The following is a 17,703-nucleotide window of genomic DNA, read 5'->3' as shown; positions in this document are numbered from 1 at the left end:
TAGGTTTCAGGCGCTCCATGTGATGCTTCGCCCCCTGCACCAAGCCCAGGCGCTCCCCGTAAACACTACAGTGCCATCGGTTCTGAGTTCCTAGTTCTTCCTTTCCCGCGCGCGTACAAATGAGGCAGCACCTCAGAGGGGCTGCTGCAGCCGAGCAGCGTTACGGGGGCAGCCCCAGAGCTGCTCCTGATCGCTACTGCCAAACGCTGAGCGACCTCCGGGAGGGCTGAGGCAGCCGAGCGGAGCGCTTACCTAGCCGTGCCGCTCTAGGAGCCGCCCGTCTCTATGGTTCGTACTTCCGGTCCCCTCTTCTTGGCCGAGCGGGTTGAGTGTCCCCTCCCCCCACCCCCGTGGCGACTCTCTAGCCCGCGCTTCCGGCCGCGCTACTTCCGCTCGGCGGCTCGTTGGTGGGTGGTTCCGCCGCCCTCGCCGCCTTGCCGCCCGCTCCGGGCCGTCCGCGCTCTTCAGGTGCCGCCCGCTCCGCTTCGGCCGCCTCAGCGTTCGCCGCCACCTCCCCTCCGCGCACGGCCGCCGCGCCGAGGGCTGGCATCGCGGCGGCCTCCGCCATGGGCGCGTACCTCTCGCAGCCCAACACGGTGAAGAGCTCCGGGGATGGGGCCGGGCTCGGGCCGCGCCCGCTGCACTTCGGTTTCAGCGCTATGCAGGGCTGGCGCGTCTCCATGGAGGTGAGCGGGGCCTGGCCGAGGGTCTGGGCCTGGCGGGAGCGAGCGCTGCTCCTCCTTTCCCTCCCTGCCCTCCCTTCTCTCCCTCCCCCCTGTGCCACCCCCGGCCCTGCGCCGTGCTGGGAGAACTCCGCCCGATGGGAACCTGGGGATGAGGACGGATAGCGACTGCTCACGCAGGTGTAAAGCGATAAGGCAAGGGGGAAGGGTTTTAAACTGATAGAGATTTGCGTGAGGCGTGGTGGAAAATTTTCCCTCAGAGGGCAGCGATGGCAGTGCTGCCCCAGAGCTGAGGGTGCCCCGTTTCTGGAGGTGCTCAGAGCCACCAGCAGCCCTGATGAAGTGGCTGGCAGCCCAGCCTGCAGGAGCAGTTTAGAGCTAGGTGGTGTTTGAGGCCCCTTCCAACCCAAGCTATTCTGCGAGTCTATGAATAGCATTCATGTCGTGGTTAATTTTCTCTTATAGGTAGCTAGTAAACAAGGGGAGCTCAGGAAGGAGCAACACTGGGCCCTGTAGCCTTAAGGGTGCATCTCCTCTGAATGTGGAAAAGCACCTTCTTGTTTGCAGCCCTCTGGCTTGGTCTGGATGGCCTATTCACAGCATTTGGGTTCTGCCAGTACGATTCCACAATGGGATGCTTCATCACTTCTGAAGTGCTTTAGTGGTTTCACTGGTGACAAAGCAGTGACTGAGTTTTTCCTTCTTTCTGCGTGTACCAGAGCTTTATGAAGGTGCAGGGCATGGTTTCTAGAGTAGAAGAGGAAGAAAGGAGAATTGGTGCCCGTGCTCCTAAGGTGAACTTGGTGTTTTTGTGCTCAGTTGGCTGTGAGCAGTGGCGTCTCCATTGTGTTGGCCTTTATATGTGGAGACAGAGACACAGCTGGAGCACTGGGGTGACATGCAGCCATCAGCTTGTGGCAAAAGGCTGAATGTAGGCAGTGTTCTGGTGCACAGAGGCTGGAAACATCTTAAGGATGTGGGCTCAGATGGGGGGGAGCAGAGAGCCTGTAGCACTGCTGGTGCGTTACCGTAGTCCTCCCACAGGTGGGAAGCTGGCTCAATTTTGCTATTTTGAAGCCTGTTCTCACTGCTGTTGACCTTTCTGGAAATTGGATGAGGGCCAGAGCTTGCAGCTGTGTTTTTTTGCCCTAACCAACATCTTTGGCATATCTCCCCACTGAGAAAAGCAGTGCTGAGGGCATTGGCATGGACGTGGTTCAGCTGCGTTATCACAAGGAATGAGATGGTGGGAGTGCTGTGTTACAAACTGAACCTGCTGCAGGTTTCTCCTGTGTGTTTGGTGGGGTTTTTTGGGGGTGGGTTTTTACCCATTTTTTTCACATTTAAGTGTACTCCCACTTTTCCATTAAGCTTGGGAAAAGCTCGGAGCAAAAGTGTATTCCTTTGGTTAATACTAAAGTTTTTAGGTATGGGTTTTGTTGGTGAAGCTTAGCAGCATGTATGGAAGTGGTAGAAGGATATGGGCGTTTTTGGTTGGTAACAGATCCTGCTAAAGTTCCGTCTGTTGCCTGTGGGTCACGTTTTAGGAGCCTCCAAGTGAGACAGGTATAAGGAGTTCTAAAGATACATACTGTAAGAATCCATTTTTACTCCAAGGAGGTGGTTTTATACATGAGGAAATGTTTTGGGCTGAAGGCTGATAGGGAGGGATTGCTGGCAGCAGGGCTTTGTGAGCTCCATTGCTCATTGTGGAGCATGAGGTCCTTTACCTCTTTGTCTGCTTCCTCGACAGCACTGCCCTGGTTTGGGATCAGGACGTGTTGCAGTCGTACAAATGGAGTAGAAGATCATTTTGCTGCCAGCGTTGGGTTTCCTCCCATTTGCGTTTCTTGCTCTAATTAAGCTGCTGCTTAGTCACCAGGGACTTATCCCAGTTAGTTTAGTGTGGTTTTGTTATCTCTCAGGCTTCTGTAAATGCTATGAGAAGTGAGGATAAGAGCAGGAGAGCTCCTCAGCTGTGCAGCAATCCAGCGTGGCTGAGTGTAGGTCTAGAACTGTTTGGGGATGGCTGGCAGTGTGAATGCAACCAAACCTGAAGCCAGCTGACTTGGAACAAGTGCTTTTCTTTTAGGGCATCTGTAGCATAGTGAGATTCAAGATTAAGAGCTTCAACCACAGCAAGGAGGCGAGATCACATTGTTTCAACAGCCCCATGCGTGTTTGCTAGCAGAAGTTTGGTTTGCTCACAGGGTGAAAGAGGTCACACTGGTGTAAGGTCTGGGAGGTGTCTTCTTCCAGGTCTGCTGCTCCTGTGACCATGTGGAGATAGAGGCTTCTCTGTGTATTCACCTCGAGTGTTGGTTGTCTTTGTAGTCTGGGAGCATGTACAGGCTGGTAGGATTCTGACATTGGTACCCCAAAGCCCCTGGGACAAACTTTCCCCCCTGTTTGTGGAGTGTGCCAGGATTTCTGGGCAGCTGGCAGAACAGGGATGTCTGTCTTATCTTGGGAAGTGGTACCTGGTTCTGTACTTTGGTTTGGGCACTGCTAGTTGCATCTCCTTTGCTTTGCTGCTGTAAAGATGCTTGGCAGATGCCTGGCTCCTTGCTTTGCTGTCAGGAGCGTCCCGTGTGATGGAAGCAGGAAGGAGCCTCTGTGCCAAGAGGAGCTTTTCCAGCCCAGCTCTTTGTTCTCGGTGGGTGCAGTAATGCTGTGTGTAGCAAGGCTGCCTTTCCTTAGTCTGCTGGGATAGACAGCTGCTGTCATCTGTGGTCGTGTTCACAGGACAAGCTAAGGCAAAGCCGGTGGTTGTGTGGAAGGCACAAGCTTGGGAGGTTCCATATGTAACCCTCTGTGTTCACCCATGTATCAGAGTAGCTTTTCACTTTGCACAGAACTTGTTTGGCAAGAGCAGGGGAAGAGGGCTACTACAGTAACAGGTACCTCAAAAAGAGGGAATGGATTCAGACTTGAGCGTGGCAATATCTAGAGCCATATTGAGGAATGAAAACAATATAGCATGATTTAATTGTAAAGAGGCTGAGCTGCTCTAGCACAGAGACACCACAGTGTTGAAGATCCATGTTCCTTCTCTGAGATGAGTTCTCACCAGGTAAGCTCTTGGGAATATGTTCTTGCTCTTCCTCCAGCTTTGAGACTGCTTGCATCAGCGCTCACGGCCTCTGCTCCTTTTCATACGAGTGCTTTTTGCAATGCATCTCATCCCAACCTTCTGCTCTCTCTTTCAGGATGCACACAACTGCATACCAGAGCTGGACAGTGAAACAGCCATGTTCTCAGTCTATGATGGACACGGAGGTAACTGCACCCCTGCTCCCCCCCGAGTTCTTTGCTGTGGCTGCTTGGTAAAAGTGGCTTCTGGCGTGGCAGCTGGAGCCAGTGTCTGCCTAGCTGTAGAAATCCTGCTCCTTCTTGGAAAGCACTTTGTTACATAGATTGACTAAGGCTCTGAGAGTCTCTTGGGGTTTCTAGAAAGAAGGTCATGGGTTGACACAAAACTGCGAGGAGATTTACGTTCCATCTTCTGAATCTCATTTAAGAATGCCTGTTTATTTTCTTGTGGGGTAAGTTAGGATAATCGCAGAGATTGCAGCTTTATATGTTTGGTGGTTATTTGCATAGAATGTGTTGTATATAGGTAAATATTTTTTTGTTTGAACAAGTAATTTGATCTAGCTCTGCTACCCAATAATTTCACTGCCATATTGTACACTTCAGTTGCAAGAAATTGGTAAATAATCACCATTATCAATTTCCACTGTCTTAATTCTGGACTCTGTTCTTTCTTTTAGTAGGAAGAGTCCTAAATCCGTGCTGTTAAATTAAAAAGCAGCCCCCATTTTCTGGCCCTTAAAGCCCACTGTTGCATTGTGGACCCACTGATGCTATGAACCTGACTTAGAATAGTGTGGCTGCATCCAATCTGGCTGTTAGTCCAGGTCCCTCTTGCTCCTGAACTGTCACTTGGGTGCTAACTGGCTTATGCTAAAAGTCCACCATGAATTATTCCAGTTGTTTTTAGCCCAGGTGATGAAATGCCTGGGCCACAGCAGTCGTTACGCTGCTTGTGTTGGGCATAACCACACATTCCAGGCACTGTATTGTTCCACAGCTCTGATTATGATTGTTGGGTTTGGATTCTAGCTCTGCAGCGTGCTTTCAGGTGGCCAGATAAGCATTGCCTACAGCTTTGAAGATACAGATGTGCCATCAATTTATTGTGACATAAGTGGTGTCTGCTTTGATCTCAGCTCCTTTCCTACCAAATCTGTCTTGAGTGATAATAGGTGGCTTTGTGTCCATGCAGTGTGTATATGTAGTTCACAAAGTGCTTTGATTTGGAAGGGACAGTGAAGATCACCTCACTGCAACCTCTGCCATGAGCTGGGACACCTCCCAGCAGCCCAGGCTGCCCATCCAGCCTGGCTTTGGGCACTGCAGAGATGGAGCACCCACAGCTTCTTTGGGCACCCTGTACCACCCCTCATCACCTTCGTAGTGAAGAATTTCTTCCTAATATCTAATCTAAATCTCTCCTCTTTGAGTTTAAAGCTTTTACCCCTTGTTCTGTTGCTATATTCCTGACAAAGGATCCTTCCCCAGCTTTCCTCTAGGCCTTTGGGTACAGCAAGGCACAAAGGGCTCCCCAGAGCCTTCTCTTCTGCAGGCTGAGCAACCCCAGCTCTCTCAGCCTGCTGTGCACTTTGGGTAAGTCCAGGTAGATAACATCAGTTGCTTTTCCCTTATCTTCTGCTGCTGTAACCCTGCCATAGAAGGCAACAACATTTCTCAGGGACTGTTTGCCCTTATTGAAACCATCTTGGCTTTCCCCAGTCACCTCTGAGTTCTCTGCCTGCCTTAGCACAGTTCCCAGGAGGATCTATCCACCAATTATTCTTAATGTCTGTCAGTGAGGAATTTCATCTGCCAATGTCATGTATTTGCAGGGCTCAGGTACCAGATGTGCTGGTCCATACTTCTGCAAACCCAGTTTCCTTTATGTTCTGAAGTGCTTTGATGGATGTTTTTTGTATCATATATGGGCCTTTCACGTCTTTGATAGTGGAGCAAATGGAGGAGGAGGCTGCCTGCTCCCTACATGGCATCTCACTTTCATGCGTGATTGCCTTTAGAATCAAGTCATCTAAATGTGACAGTTTGTAAATAAGAGTACCTGTACCTGTAGTGTAGTACCTGTAGTGGCAGTTCTTCTTACAAAGGTTGGTCCCAGTCAGTAACTGATACATCAGTCAGTTACCCCCAATTCTGAGATGGGATCAGTCTGAAGTGTTTAGACTGAATGTTTTGAAACTCTTTTCCTCTTGAACTTGATTCCAGAGCATGCAGAGAAGTGGGCAGGGCACCTGCTCGTGTCCCCAGGATTATCTTTGAGAGCACCTGAGTGATGGATTGGTTCTGAAAGGCAGAGAAGGGCAAGGAAGTCGAGGGCTTAGCAACTATAAAGCTTAATGGTTTTTCTTACATAAATTCAGAAACCGTTTGAAAGCATCTAACAAGAAGATAAAGTAACAGTTGGCAAAAACTGGTTAGGAACAAATGACATCGAGCCAGTGTGTTTTTCTTTGAGATCAACGTGATCTTGTTAGCATTTATTTCATGTGCTGATTGTCAAAAGGACTTCTGATGAAGTTCACATCTGTGTAGGATAGGAAGCAATGCGTGTTTCTGTTCCTTCTGTTTGTGGAATTTTTTGTTTTACTTTTTTTAATGCAATAGAAAAAATTGTGAGAGACACTGGGGAAAGCCATCAATTGGGATGGCACAGGTTTTTACTTTGCATTTTACATTTCTGGGGTTGGATTTCTCCAGCTTTTCCTTGGCAAACCTTATCAGCACAGACACAGAAACCGAACCTGATGTGGAAGACCAACGTTTGTCCACTTCTACTTTTGTATGATTTCACTGATGCATTACTTCTTCAGTTCAAAACAGTTCCTCAGGTTCATTTCATTTAAAGGAGTTTTTAAGGCAATAATCTCTCCAACGTTTATCAGCTGTCAGTGGAAAGAATTAATTTAGCTTTTCTTTTATACCTCACTCAGATTCCTGGTAGCTTTAAGCTAGTTAAGCCTTAAGTCTCTATTAATCTCCCAGCTTCACATGGGAGAAGTTTTATTACTGCATTCCTCACGATGTTTTCTCATATGTAGCTTTCCATTTTACTTCACAGTTTATGTTTTCCCAATGAATGATTTCATGCAGCTCCTCTCTTTGGGATGCCAGCAGTGGTAGGATCACCAGCGTTGGAAAGGACCTCTAAGACACCGAGTCCAGCCATTAATCAGCCATTAATCCATCAGCACCAGGCCCGCTGCTCCCCGGGGGTTCCATGGTGCTCGTTGGCAGCCAGCTGATTTGTGACTTGATTCTGAGCTTTCTTTATCACAAATTCAAATTGAATGTGTCTAAATAAAGATGGGATCTTACAGTCAGATCTACTCTCAGCCTTACAAAGGCGAGAGGGGATGGGTTTGTGCACGTTCGTGTGCTGACAATGATTTCATCTGGGAACCTTGATCTCCAGAGGCCTTTGCCTTGCCTGGGCTTCCATGTTCCTGCCTTGAGGCCACTGCCTGCTCCTGTCTTCACACGTCCTGTTCAGGCCTGTGCTCCTGGAGATGGAGCAATCACAGTGCAGCACGATTCTTGTTGGCTCTTGGGTACCTGACTGCCAGGATAAATGGGGTTTGCTCCATATTTCATCTGAGTGAGACTTGGCTGGATGCTTCTCAGTTAGAAAACAGCAATACAATGATTAATGGAGACTTGGAGAGTTGTGCTGAGGGATTCATAATGGAGATGTGGAAGATGTGATCCTAGATACAGCATTGGCTTGTATATGAATAATTCTGTTCTCCACGTGTTCAACCCCTGAAGGCTTTTGAGGATGCTTCTAGATGAAGGCACTACACACAATATCTTGTGTGATGAAGAGCACCCAGCAGGACAGAGGTTTCTGCATCAGCTTTCTCACCTGGCTCTTCTGCTTTGCTCTTGCTGCCCTCACCCCCCTGTGGGCCTGAGTATTTGGAGGGAAAGTGCTTGATATTTAGTGAGGATGAGATGTTGATAAAATGTGGTGAGTGAGCTGATTTTTGACATGTAACCAAAACCAGGAGTGTGACACCCAATGAACTGAAAGGAGCCATCAGCAGCCAGCAGGGTGATGCTGACTGCACTTCTGCACTCAGCAGACTGTGGAAAGTTCCCTTGGCACAGCTTTTGTGACACTTAATGCCCACTCAGTGCTCCGGTCAGGATCTGGCTTCTAGATTGCACTCCCACAAAGGCTTTTTTGATGAGAAAAATCTGATAAGTTTCTTTCTGTTGACAGGTCCAGAAATACTGAGACAGTATTTAAGTACATGTGTCTGGATCTAAGAGTTGAGTTCCGTGAGCCTAGCTCAGTTTCTGTGGCCACATTGGCAGCGCTGTGCTTTGAGGTACTGATTCAGCTTATAAAAACCATTAGACCTCCCTGGGACAGCTGTGCAAGCAACTGGATCTGTGGTCTGTGTGCTGGGCTGCTGGCTGCCTCCTGTGCACTGAGGGGACACACAGCTTTTGGACTGAAGGACTTGTTTTGTTAAATCATCGCCCACAGGTGGAAGACCCCAAAGAAGAATCTTGTTCTTCTGGGCATTTTGGTTAAAACACTGTAAGTGAGCATCTTTTTCCTACAGGCTGGGCACCAGCCCATGCCTTATCTGCTTACAGAGGCAGAATGGAAGCATTGGGCCCGTGACAGTAAAGCTGCTGTGACTTACTCAGATCAAACTACCTGTTACTTTGAAGAAAATTCCTCGTCCCTAGCTTTGGTGCAAAGATTGCACTGTTCAAACATCTCCATCTGGCAGAGGATCAGATGTCCACGCTGGTATTATTAGATCTGTCAGCTGCTTCCAGCTGGGCAGGAATGGAGCTTCACTGGAGTATCCAAACAAGATTAGAAAGTAGATAAGTCAGATGTCAGGGCTGTCGTGCAGATTGAGTTGGAAGAGAAACTGGAGGAGGCTGTATTGATGTCTGGCAATCATGTCAGCGGCCCCATGCTGCTGTTTCTGGCTTTTGACAAGCTGCTCCTGCAGTTTTCTTGGGTTTTCTTCTCATTCTGCTGTGGGATGCACAGTGCAGCACTCTGCTTACTGCTCAGAAGTGTAATGGGAACACCTAAGTGTAATGTCCAGGTCTAAGCCAAAGCACCAGCCAAGTTCTGAGCACGAGCTCTGCATTCTCACAACTGTCTTTGGGCCTGGCTGTTCAGCTGCTGGTGTCACTGCCGTTATTCACTGCTACCTCCATGGATGGCCAGTAGAAATTGTGTTGGCTCGTAGATAGAAATGTGGCTGTACCATCTGTAACAGTCCTCCATCATCACGTGTAAACGTGTCCAGGTGTGATTCTTTGCTCAGTTTGTCTCATGACCAGTTCTTTAACCTATTTGGTTGTGTGGCATCTCAAAAGGTGAACTTTTTAAGCAAAGTGCTTTATGCCTTACCTAAATTGCTCTGGGCAGCCTGGTCTGGTGAGTGACGGACCCTGCCTGTTGCAGGGGGGTTGAAATTTTGATCATTGAGGTCCTTTTCAACCCAGGCCATTCTATGAAATCATCGAATCGTTCAGGTTGGAAAAGAGCTCCAGGTCCAACCATCAGCCCATCCCCACCGTGACCACTAAACCACGTCCCTAAATTGACTCATGGAATCATTAAGGTTGGAAGAGACCCTAAGAAATCTGCTCCAGTCATCCACCTACCACCACCGTGCCCACTGGACTAAACTAAATCATGCTTAGTTTTCTCAACAAAAGTCATAGAATCTTCATGAGCAGATGTTGAGTTGGATGCACAAGTTCTGCTTTCCAAAAGCCTAGCTTAATGGACATTAATTGCCTGTCCTTTCCGTGGGGGACCCTGTGAGCCCCAGCCAATCTTTTATTTCCCTGCCAGGTCTGTTATTGTCAGGTTGTCTTGGTTTTCCTTCCAAGTTCTCATTAAAAGCACTGGGGTCATTTCTTGCATTGTTTATTCTTCAGTGACCTTCCAGCATTTTCTCCCCTCTTCCTTCCACCACATTTTTGAGAGTATGATCAGAATAGAGCTCAGTCTCTTTGTTGTGTAGCACCACAGTGTTGAACTTTTCAGTGCTATTTTAACAGCAGCTGTTTTGCAGGGTTTCTGTTCTTTGTCAATGGCCACTTAATCCCTTTTCAGCAAGCACATTCAAAAAGTCCCTTGTCTGCTGTTTCTTTTTTCTTCCAATCTCACCCCCTTTTTACTTCTCACTATGTTCCCCCTGCACAACTTCCCTCTGCACAGAATGGGTCCACGTGGAACAGCGGTCAGAATAGGCCCATGTTCCCTTCCTGGCAGCTTCCAGTGTTGCCCAGCTCTGAGAGGTGAGAACTTATTGAGGTTCCCCAGGGGTGGTCAGCAAATTGAAGCATACCTGAGAAGCACAGCGGTCTGCTCTGTGTGATTTCTTTCTCCACGTCTGGGTTGGTTCTGATTGCACCCCAAGATCTGCCTTGGGAATTTGGTTGCTTAAGCGTACGTTGTGCTTCTGGGAGGACCAGCATCTTTAAGTGGTTTCTGCTGTCTTTCAGGAGAAGAAGTTGCCCTGTACTGTGCCAAGTATCTTCCCGAGATCATCAAGGATCAGAAGGCCTATAAGGAAGGCAAATTGCAAAAGGTATGAGTGAAGCACTGCCCTGGAACAGGCTTGAATACCAGTGCAGCAGAAAGCCCTTGTTTGTAACCTAGGGCTTACGCAGTGCCCCCTCCTTCCAGGATCTGTCTGCCCCACCTTTCTCTATTGTAATTCTCTCTGGTGGTGCTGATCTGGCATTGGGTATCCCCAGGGTTGGTACTGGGATCTGGTTTGGACCAGATGGACCCAGAGATACTGCCTGCCTTGAGCAGTTCAATCTCCACTTCTGTGTGGTGTGTTCTGGAAGAGGTTTGATCGCAGCAGGTATCCTATAGGGATGATGAAACTGTGTGTCCTGATTATGTCTGTGTTCATATTTAGGCCCTGGAAGATGCTTTCTTAGCCATAGATGCCAAGCTCACCACTGAGGAGGTGATTAAAGAGCTCTCTCAGATGGCTGGGCGACCCCAAGATGATGAAGATGAGAAAGAGAAAGTTGCTGATGAAGATGATGGTAAGTCAGATGCTACTGACAAGATAAGACTGCAGCTCCAGGCCAGGCACTGAAAGCAGCTGGACCAGGTCTCTATTAGCAGAAGGTTTGCTCGTCCAAATCACCCAGTTCAGTTTCAGGTGAAGCTGCCACCTCTCTCCATTGCTTTGAGCTGATTCTAGGAGAATGCTGATTCATCTGGTAGCTTAATCCTCTGGACAGCAAACCGACCTGTAGCAGTTTTCCATAGGATATCCTCCATGTGCAGACTTCTAGGATGTGGCAGAAATCATTGAGCTGGGAAGTGGGCTAAGCTGTAAAAGTGAAATGTGTGGTGCTTATCTCTGCCAGGCCGCTGTCAGACAACCTGTAGGCAGGACTGAATGAGATTCTTGTCTCTTTTCAGCAATTCTTTCTTGCCAAGAAGTGAGTGTGCTTTTCTGTGAGCAAGTAGTTGCCAGATCATGAAGCCAGCTTAGAAGATGAATCCTAGGGTAGAATCCTGCGCTGCTCTTGGCTGAACAGCTTGTGTCTAGCCTTCAAGCAGATGTAAAGGGATGCTGTCATCCTGAACAGTGTGTTGATCTGTCATTGCTGAGTTTGTTAGCCTTCATTCTCCAGCCAACAAAGGGTTTTGTTGTTATTGGGTTTGGTTTTTTTCTTTTTTATCCTGTATTTTTCAGAAGCATTTGGGATATGGCTTTCTTTTCATTTTGACTTTAAGTAGCAAAGAGAAGGATAACCAAGGGGTTGTCAGCAGGGAAATGATGAAGGTTATCTGATACCAGTGGAGTCCTGGGCTCCCAGTTCGGGAAAAGCCATCCTATTTTCTGTCTAGCGTCCTTCATACCTAAAGCTACTTTATGATCTGATTTTAAACGTCTAGATCCCAAATGCTTGGGATCTCTGTGCATAAGCCCTGTGGAGCAACTGCTGTAACAAAAACTTGTTCCCAGTCGTCGCAGTGTTAATGAGCAAATCTGCACATGAAAGCGGTCTGTCTGCTTTCCCCCACAGCTTCATTTGAGCTCACTCTGGCTCTTTACCCCCCAACCTTTACATATAATTTAAACACTTCTGTGCTGCCTACAAGCCAGCCAGATAGCATCAGCAGCCTGAGGCGCTGCGATAACTTGCAGACTGCTTGCCTGAGCCGTGGGCAGGAGCCCTTCCCCTGCCATCTGCATATTGTTCATCAGCAGTGCCTGGAAGCAGTGGGACGGTGCAGGCCTGGCTGCATTCATCTGTGCCTGCTGGTGAGCAGCAAGCATGCTGAGCATTGCTGAAACACGTCTGCAAATAGCAACCTCCAGTCGCGGCACCTCGCTGCTGAGCACAGTGTGTTGCACAGCTGCTGCTATGGTGATGTGTCCTGCTTTTTGATCCTCTTTGTCCTCACCCCCTCCCCCTTTCCATTTCTAGTGGATAATGAGGAAGCTGCTCTTCTGCACGAAGAAGCCACAATGACCATTGAGGAACTTCTCACACGTTACGGACAAAACTGCACCAAGAACCTCAAACACAAGTCCTTAGCTCTGGCTGGGGAGAATGCTGCGGAGGGGACAGGCAAGCAGCACGATGGGGAGTCAAATATGAACGGAGAGGCTGAGCCAGGGGACCTTATCGACCACAAGGAGAGGAAGAATGGGAAGCCAGATGAAGAAATCACGGGTATTTCCTCCACCTCAGACAAAGCCAGCACTGGAGGCAACAGCCCTGCTCTGCAGAAGCCTGAACTAGGCAAAGGTGACGAGGCCGTCACCTCTTCTACTGGGGAGGCCGGGCCCTCCTGCTCCTCCACGGGAAAGCCCCAGCGCACAACCAAATCCAAATTTTTTGAGGACAGTGAGGATGAGTCAGATGAGGTTGAGGAAGAGGAGGAAGACAGTGAGGTAGGAAACAGCACTGGGACAGAGTGGCCTTCTGGCTGGGCAGAATGCATTGCTTGCTGTGGTACTTGAGCGACGAGGCTCATCCTAGGTGTGCCCTAGGAGTAGGTTTTTCAGGCTGATACTACGAGGCCATCTCATTGGGGATTGTGTAGATAATTGTGAGGGCACCATACCCTCACCTGCACAGCAGCCATAGTGGATACTCATCGGTCTTGCTGCATGCACCATCCCTCCATTCACTGTGGTAGTTGAAACTAGCTGCTCTGTTCGTAGACATCAGGTTTGGGGAACGCCGACCAGGTCATTTCACTCTTCTGGGGCAAAGTGATCCTCTGTCCCTGGGGTGGAGAGACCAGCTGTCTGGGGAGGGCACTGAGGGTGTCCTGCGTGACTCCTGGTGGTATCTCTTGTTTCTTGTAGGAATGCAGTGAAGATGAGGATGGTTACAGTAGCGAAGAGGCAGAGAATGAAGATGATGAAGATGACACTGAAGAAGCGGAGGAGGATGAGGATGAAGAGGAGGAAATGTTGTTACCAGGCATGGAGGGGAAAGAGGAGGTGCACACCTTGTTCCTGTGTTCTGCAGCATAGCGTGGAGCCAAGGGCACGTGGCAAGGGGTGGGGGGAGGGGATGAGGCTCAGCAGGGGGCTTTCCATTCAGCTAAGAATATTCCTTCTGTTTTCCCGAGGCTGAACACAGCTACTGACAGCCTGACTCAAGGCAAAAGATGGAGGGGTAGAGAATATATCTGGGCACCAGGTTGAGACTTCACTGCAGGGTTTGCTGTGCTTAGAAATGCTGTGGGAGCTGGCGTGGGAGGGGCACGTGTGACAGTAGCAGGACAGCTGCTCCTGGGCAGAGCATTGCCCTTGGCCAGGCCGAGGCTGTGGCTCCTCAGCCCATGGCAGATGGCCAGGGACCCAGGATCTCAAGGAAAGGGAGTTACAGCTTCCAAGGTGCCAACTTTTCTCTCTTTGGGGAGGTATCCTGGCTTGCTGCGAGTCTCCTGCTTGAGTTGGGCGGGAGCTGGAACTGCTGCATTAGAGTTGAGGGCACAGCAGGATGTGTTGAACACTGGAAAATCACGGGCAGTTGTGATGCAGTGGAGGGGTGGTTTGATCGTGCCTCTGAGTGAACACACTACTGCCATTTTTCATTCTTCTTTCATTTTCTCCATTGTTCTGTGTGCTTATGGGAGATGAGTTTGGGGCAGAGCTGAGCCCGTGGTGGTTAGTGCTGCTTATCATCTGATCTAGAGCAATAGAAAGAAGCCTGAGCAAAAATGTTTTTCTTGCAGCCTGGCTCTGACAGTGGGACGACTGCTGTCGTGGCCCTCATCCGAGGCAAGCAGCTGATTGTGGCTAATGCTGGAGACTCTCGCTGCGTGGTGTCAGAAGGTGGCAAAGCTGTCGACATGTCGTATGACCACAAGCCAGAGGATGAGGTAGAACTGGCCAGGATAAAGAATGCCGGCGGCAAGGTCACCATGGATGGGAGAGTGAATGGTGGCCTCAACCTCTCCAGGGCAATTGGTGAGCAGAACTGGGGGTGGACAGTGGTGTGCCTGGCCTCAGCACATCCGTGCTTCCAGCACTTGCCAGCCACTAAGTTTAAGGAACAAGTTTTCAATTTGATGATGTTTAGAATCTGTTTGGTATTTCATCTGGTGGGATTTCAGGCTAATTAGAGAAAACAGCCATGAAACTGGCAGTGGAGAGTATGCCCAGCCCCTGCCAGGCTGTGGCACAGGATGCAGTGTGTGAGGCCTTCAGGGCTTTTGTGCCTGCAGCTGGGCTGTCAGAAACCACCCTGCATAATAAACTACCTCAAAAAAAAAAAACAACTTGACTTTTCAATAGGAAAGATTTTCTCCTTTCTGTTGCTTGTTAGGATGCTGTTGAAGTATCTTGGTGTGTTGCTTACTACAGACCTAACTTCCTACCAGTCTGAGCCCATTTGTTCTTGAGCCAGGCTTGTATTTTAATTGTATGAGCTCCATTCCCCTTGTGCAGCGCTTCAGGCAGCACCTGACTGCTGTTTCCTCTCATCCTTTGGTCTCTTACAAGTAATGTGGGAGTCATTAATAACTCAGGAGATCTGGCATGTCTGGTAGCAGCCCAACAGTCTGAGCAGATGAGAAGCTTGGAGGCATTAGGGGAAGGGTAGGCAGTGACACTGACAATATACTAGGAAATGCACAGAGAAGGGAGAGAAACATCAGCAGGTAAGGGTTGAAGTGAAGAGTTCTTGTGTGGAAAGACCCAAACCACAGAAATGATCACCCAGGGGTAAAGAGATGAAAACACACATGGGATGAAATCTAGGGGTCTGTTTATCTAAGGAAACTATTGCCTACTGTTCTGTGCTTGCTGTAGAAGTGTACTCCTGCAGTGTAATGCCAGATAAGCCCCTTAGTCAGAGCTGAGGATTGATTTTTCTCAAGTGAGCTTTAGCTTACTGAGGGTTGAGAAGATCCAAACCCAGCAGTGCAGTGTGGGCTGTCAGGTCGGGCATGGTACTGTCCTATCTAGCCATGAGTTTCTGGAAAATGAGCATCTAACATTATCACAGCAGAGCCATGCTAGCACTCCTCTTTCCTATCGTACAGTAACAGTGTGATGGGCTCACCTCATGCCCTAACGTGTGGCAGATTTCTCTGATGTCCCCACAGTCAAATCTGCTCTGCTAATGGGAGCACCGGTGTCAATTCTGTTAGGGCTGGGTAGTGTTCCTCATTGCTCAGGGGTAGGCAGGGTTGCCAGTACCCAGCAGCTGCATAAATTGATCCTCCTCTCCCCTACAGGTGATCACTTCTACAAGCGGAACAAGAATCTGCCTCCAGAGGAACAGATGATCTCTGCCTTGCCTGACATCAAAGTGCTGACAATAAATGATGACCATGACTTCATGGTCATTGCCTGTGATGGAATCTGGTAGGTAGCGAGGGAGCAGTTGTTCCTGTTTGGCCATCACTGCCCTGATCTGTCTTGGGGCAGTGTGGTACGACCGCTCCCTTAGCTAATAACCCTTCTGACCTTCCCATTCTGCAGGAACGTGATGAGCAGCCAGGAAGTGGTGGATTTCATCCAGTCCAAGATCACCCAAAAGGATGAGAACGGAGTCCTGAGGCCGCTCTCCTCCATTGTAGAAGAGGTAAGGTCCAAAGCTCACCCCATCAGTCTCTCCACCGTCCTGTCAGCACACAGTGATTCTGCACCCCAGCTCCATCAGGCCTTGTTCAGAGCTTAAGGGATCTGGCAGACGTGGGTCGCAGTGCCGGCTGTTACAGGAGCAGAGTTGTGTCTGAATTAGGGGCCACTTCCTTTGGCGCCTTGATTAATGCCTTTGACCCCTGAGTTACTGTCAAGCCAAAGGAGTTTCTGTCCACTTTCAGGAAGCCAGGGGTGCCGAGGGCTGGTTCTGTCCCTTGTCTGGCTGTAAACACCTTCTGAGCCCAGCCCGTGATATTCTGGGCTGGCAGCCCCTACCTGCACTGCTATCAGAGGGGGCCCAATGTCTCAGAATATTCAAAGTGCTGTGTCTCTGCTGTCTGCTAACCTGTCCCATCCTTTCTCAGCTGCTGGATCAGTGTTTGGCTCCAGACACCTCAGGGGACGGCACTGGCTGCGATAACATGACCTGCATCATTATCAGTTTTAAACCCCGCAATACACACCCACCTGCTGACAGTGGGAAGAGGAAACTGGAGGATGTGGCAGCACAGGCAGCACCAGCAGAGGAGAACGGCAGCGATAAGAAGAAGGCCAAGCTGGAATAGCAAGCCTCGCACAGGGACTGTGCTGTGCGCTCACCAGACTCTCGTTTCTTAAACATGCTGAACTCAAGACTCCAAAGTCTTGTCCTTTTTTTAGCCTTAGCAGAGGCCTTGTTTGTCCGTGTCCTGGTTGGGGGGTTGGGGGGCGGGTCTGGTTAGCAAGGGCATGTGGCACTGTTCATCTGTAACCATTCCAAAGAGCGAGCCAAGGGCAGAGCTGCACGCGGGAGCAGCCGGCGGCCGCGGCGTGGGAGCCCACCATCGGTGGCAACCTCTTAGCACAGAGCCCTGTGGTTAGAAGGATGTCCCCCCCATTGTCTCCATGTGGTTGTTGCCATTTCTGTGCCTGTGACTTTCTGTTCGGAGGGAAAGAACTTTTTCACTGTTGAGGTTTTTTAAATCTGCACCCAATTATTTAAGGCCCTTTCTGTTTTTATTTGTGAAACAATCCGGCTGTGGTGCTGCCGCCACACCTCATTCTGTTGTACACTTTCAATCAATACTTTTTTCAAACTAAAAGCCCGGAAAACATAGTTGTACTTCTGGTCATTGGTCCTTTCCTGGAAGTGGTGGGCAAGGAAGGTGGGAAGGGAGGAGAGAACATCTCTTTCCCTGTGTCTCAGGGCACCGTGAGGGTTTCTGGGTTGTGGACAGCTTTATATGGCTTGTGTCAGTACTGCCATTGCTTCTGTGGGATGAACTCTGCTGTTCCATGCTGCTGTGTCCCTTCACCTTGCACCCATGCTTCACCAGCCCAGAGATCTTCGTGACAAGGTAAGCCCGTTCCCAAGTGGCCCTGACCCCAAGTCCCTCTGTTAAGTGCTCAGTAATGACGTGTCCAGAGCTGGAGCTGCTTTTGTCCCCCCCATGCTCCTCCTGCAGTGAGACCCTCACAGGAGGGGTCATTTTTCAGTTTAGGTTCTGGTTATTAAAGAGACTCCACAGAGTCTGTTTGGCAGTGATCTCACATTGGAAATTTGCATTGAGATGTAATTGGTTTTAGAGCACTTACTGCGTGCTTCCAATGTTTTATCTTGAGAACTTTGAATCAAAATGCTTGTGCTATGTCATGTGCCATATCCAAGGCCTTTGGCTCTAATCATGAGTCTGCTATCAGGATAAAATCAGTTTTGCTAAGGCTGACTAGGGGTCAAAAGCACAGAACACAAAGTAACGGGCACCACACAGCCTGTGCCTGTTGTCCGTTGG

At 49.3% G+C, this 17,703-nt stretch overlaps 1 protein-coding gene across 2 annotated transcripts; it reads left to right on the top strand.

The window, feature by feature from the left end:
- Positions 1–548: 548 nt before the first annotated feature.
- PPM1G (protein phosphatase, Mg2+/Mn2+ dependent 1G) lies at positions 549–17,027 on the top strand. Of its 2 annotated transcripts, none has more exons than XM_042876336.1 (10): positions 549–686; positions 3,893–3,962; positions 10,290–10,375; positions 10,715–10,847; positions 12,249–12,718; positions 13,139–13,276; positions 14,017–14,251; positions 15,523–15,652; positions 15,770–15,872; positions 16,297–17,027. In XM_042876336.1, the coding sequence occupies exons 1-10, from the start codon at positions 567–569 to the stop codon at positions 16,495–16,497; spliced, it is 1,686 nt and encodes a 561-aa protein (XP_042732270.1). In that variant the 5' UTR covers positions 549–566; the 3' UTR covers positions 16,498–17,027. The 2 variants fall into 2 exon arrangements, with proteins under 2 accessions (XP_042732270.1, XP_042732279.1); XM_042876345.1 differs by lacking the exon at positions 549–686 and adding an exon at positions 3,532–3,756.
- The last annotated feature ends 676 nt before the right edge of the window (positions 17,028–17,703 follow it).

Source organism: Lagopus leucura, unplaced genomic scaffold (assembly GCF_019238085.1).
Source record: "Lagopus leucura isolate 7727_CA_CO unplaced genomic scaffold, USGS_WTPT01 Super-Scaffold_73, whole genome shotgun sequence".
In the NCBI taxonomy this organism is placed as follows: Eukaryota; Metazoa; Chordata; class Aves; order Galliformes; family Phasianidae; genus Lagopus; species Lagopus leucura.
This window is presented reverse-complemented; position numbering and strand designations above follow the sequence as displayed.

Bases quoted from the DNA above. Each gene is read 5' to 3' on its own strand.
- PPM1G (XM_042876336.1), top strand. From the start codon at position 567: ATGGGCGCGTACCTCTCGCAGCCCAACACGGTGAAGAGCTCCGGGGAT. The intron at 687-3,892 runs GTGAGCGGGGCC...TCTCTCTTTCAG, and splicing joins GCTGGCGCGTCTCCATGGAG to GATGCACACAACTGCATACC. The intron at 15,873-16,296 runs GTAAGGTCCAAA...ATCCTTTCTCAG, and splicing joins TCTCCTCCATTGTAGAAGAG to CTGCTGGATCAGTGTTTGGC.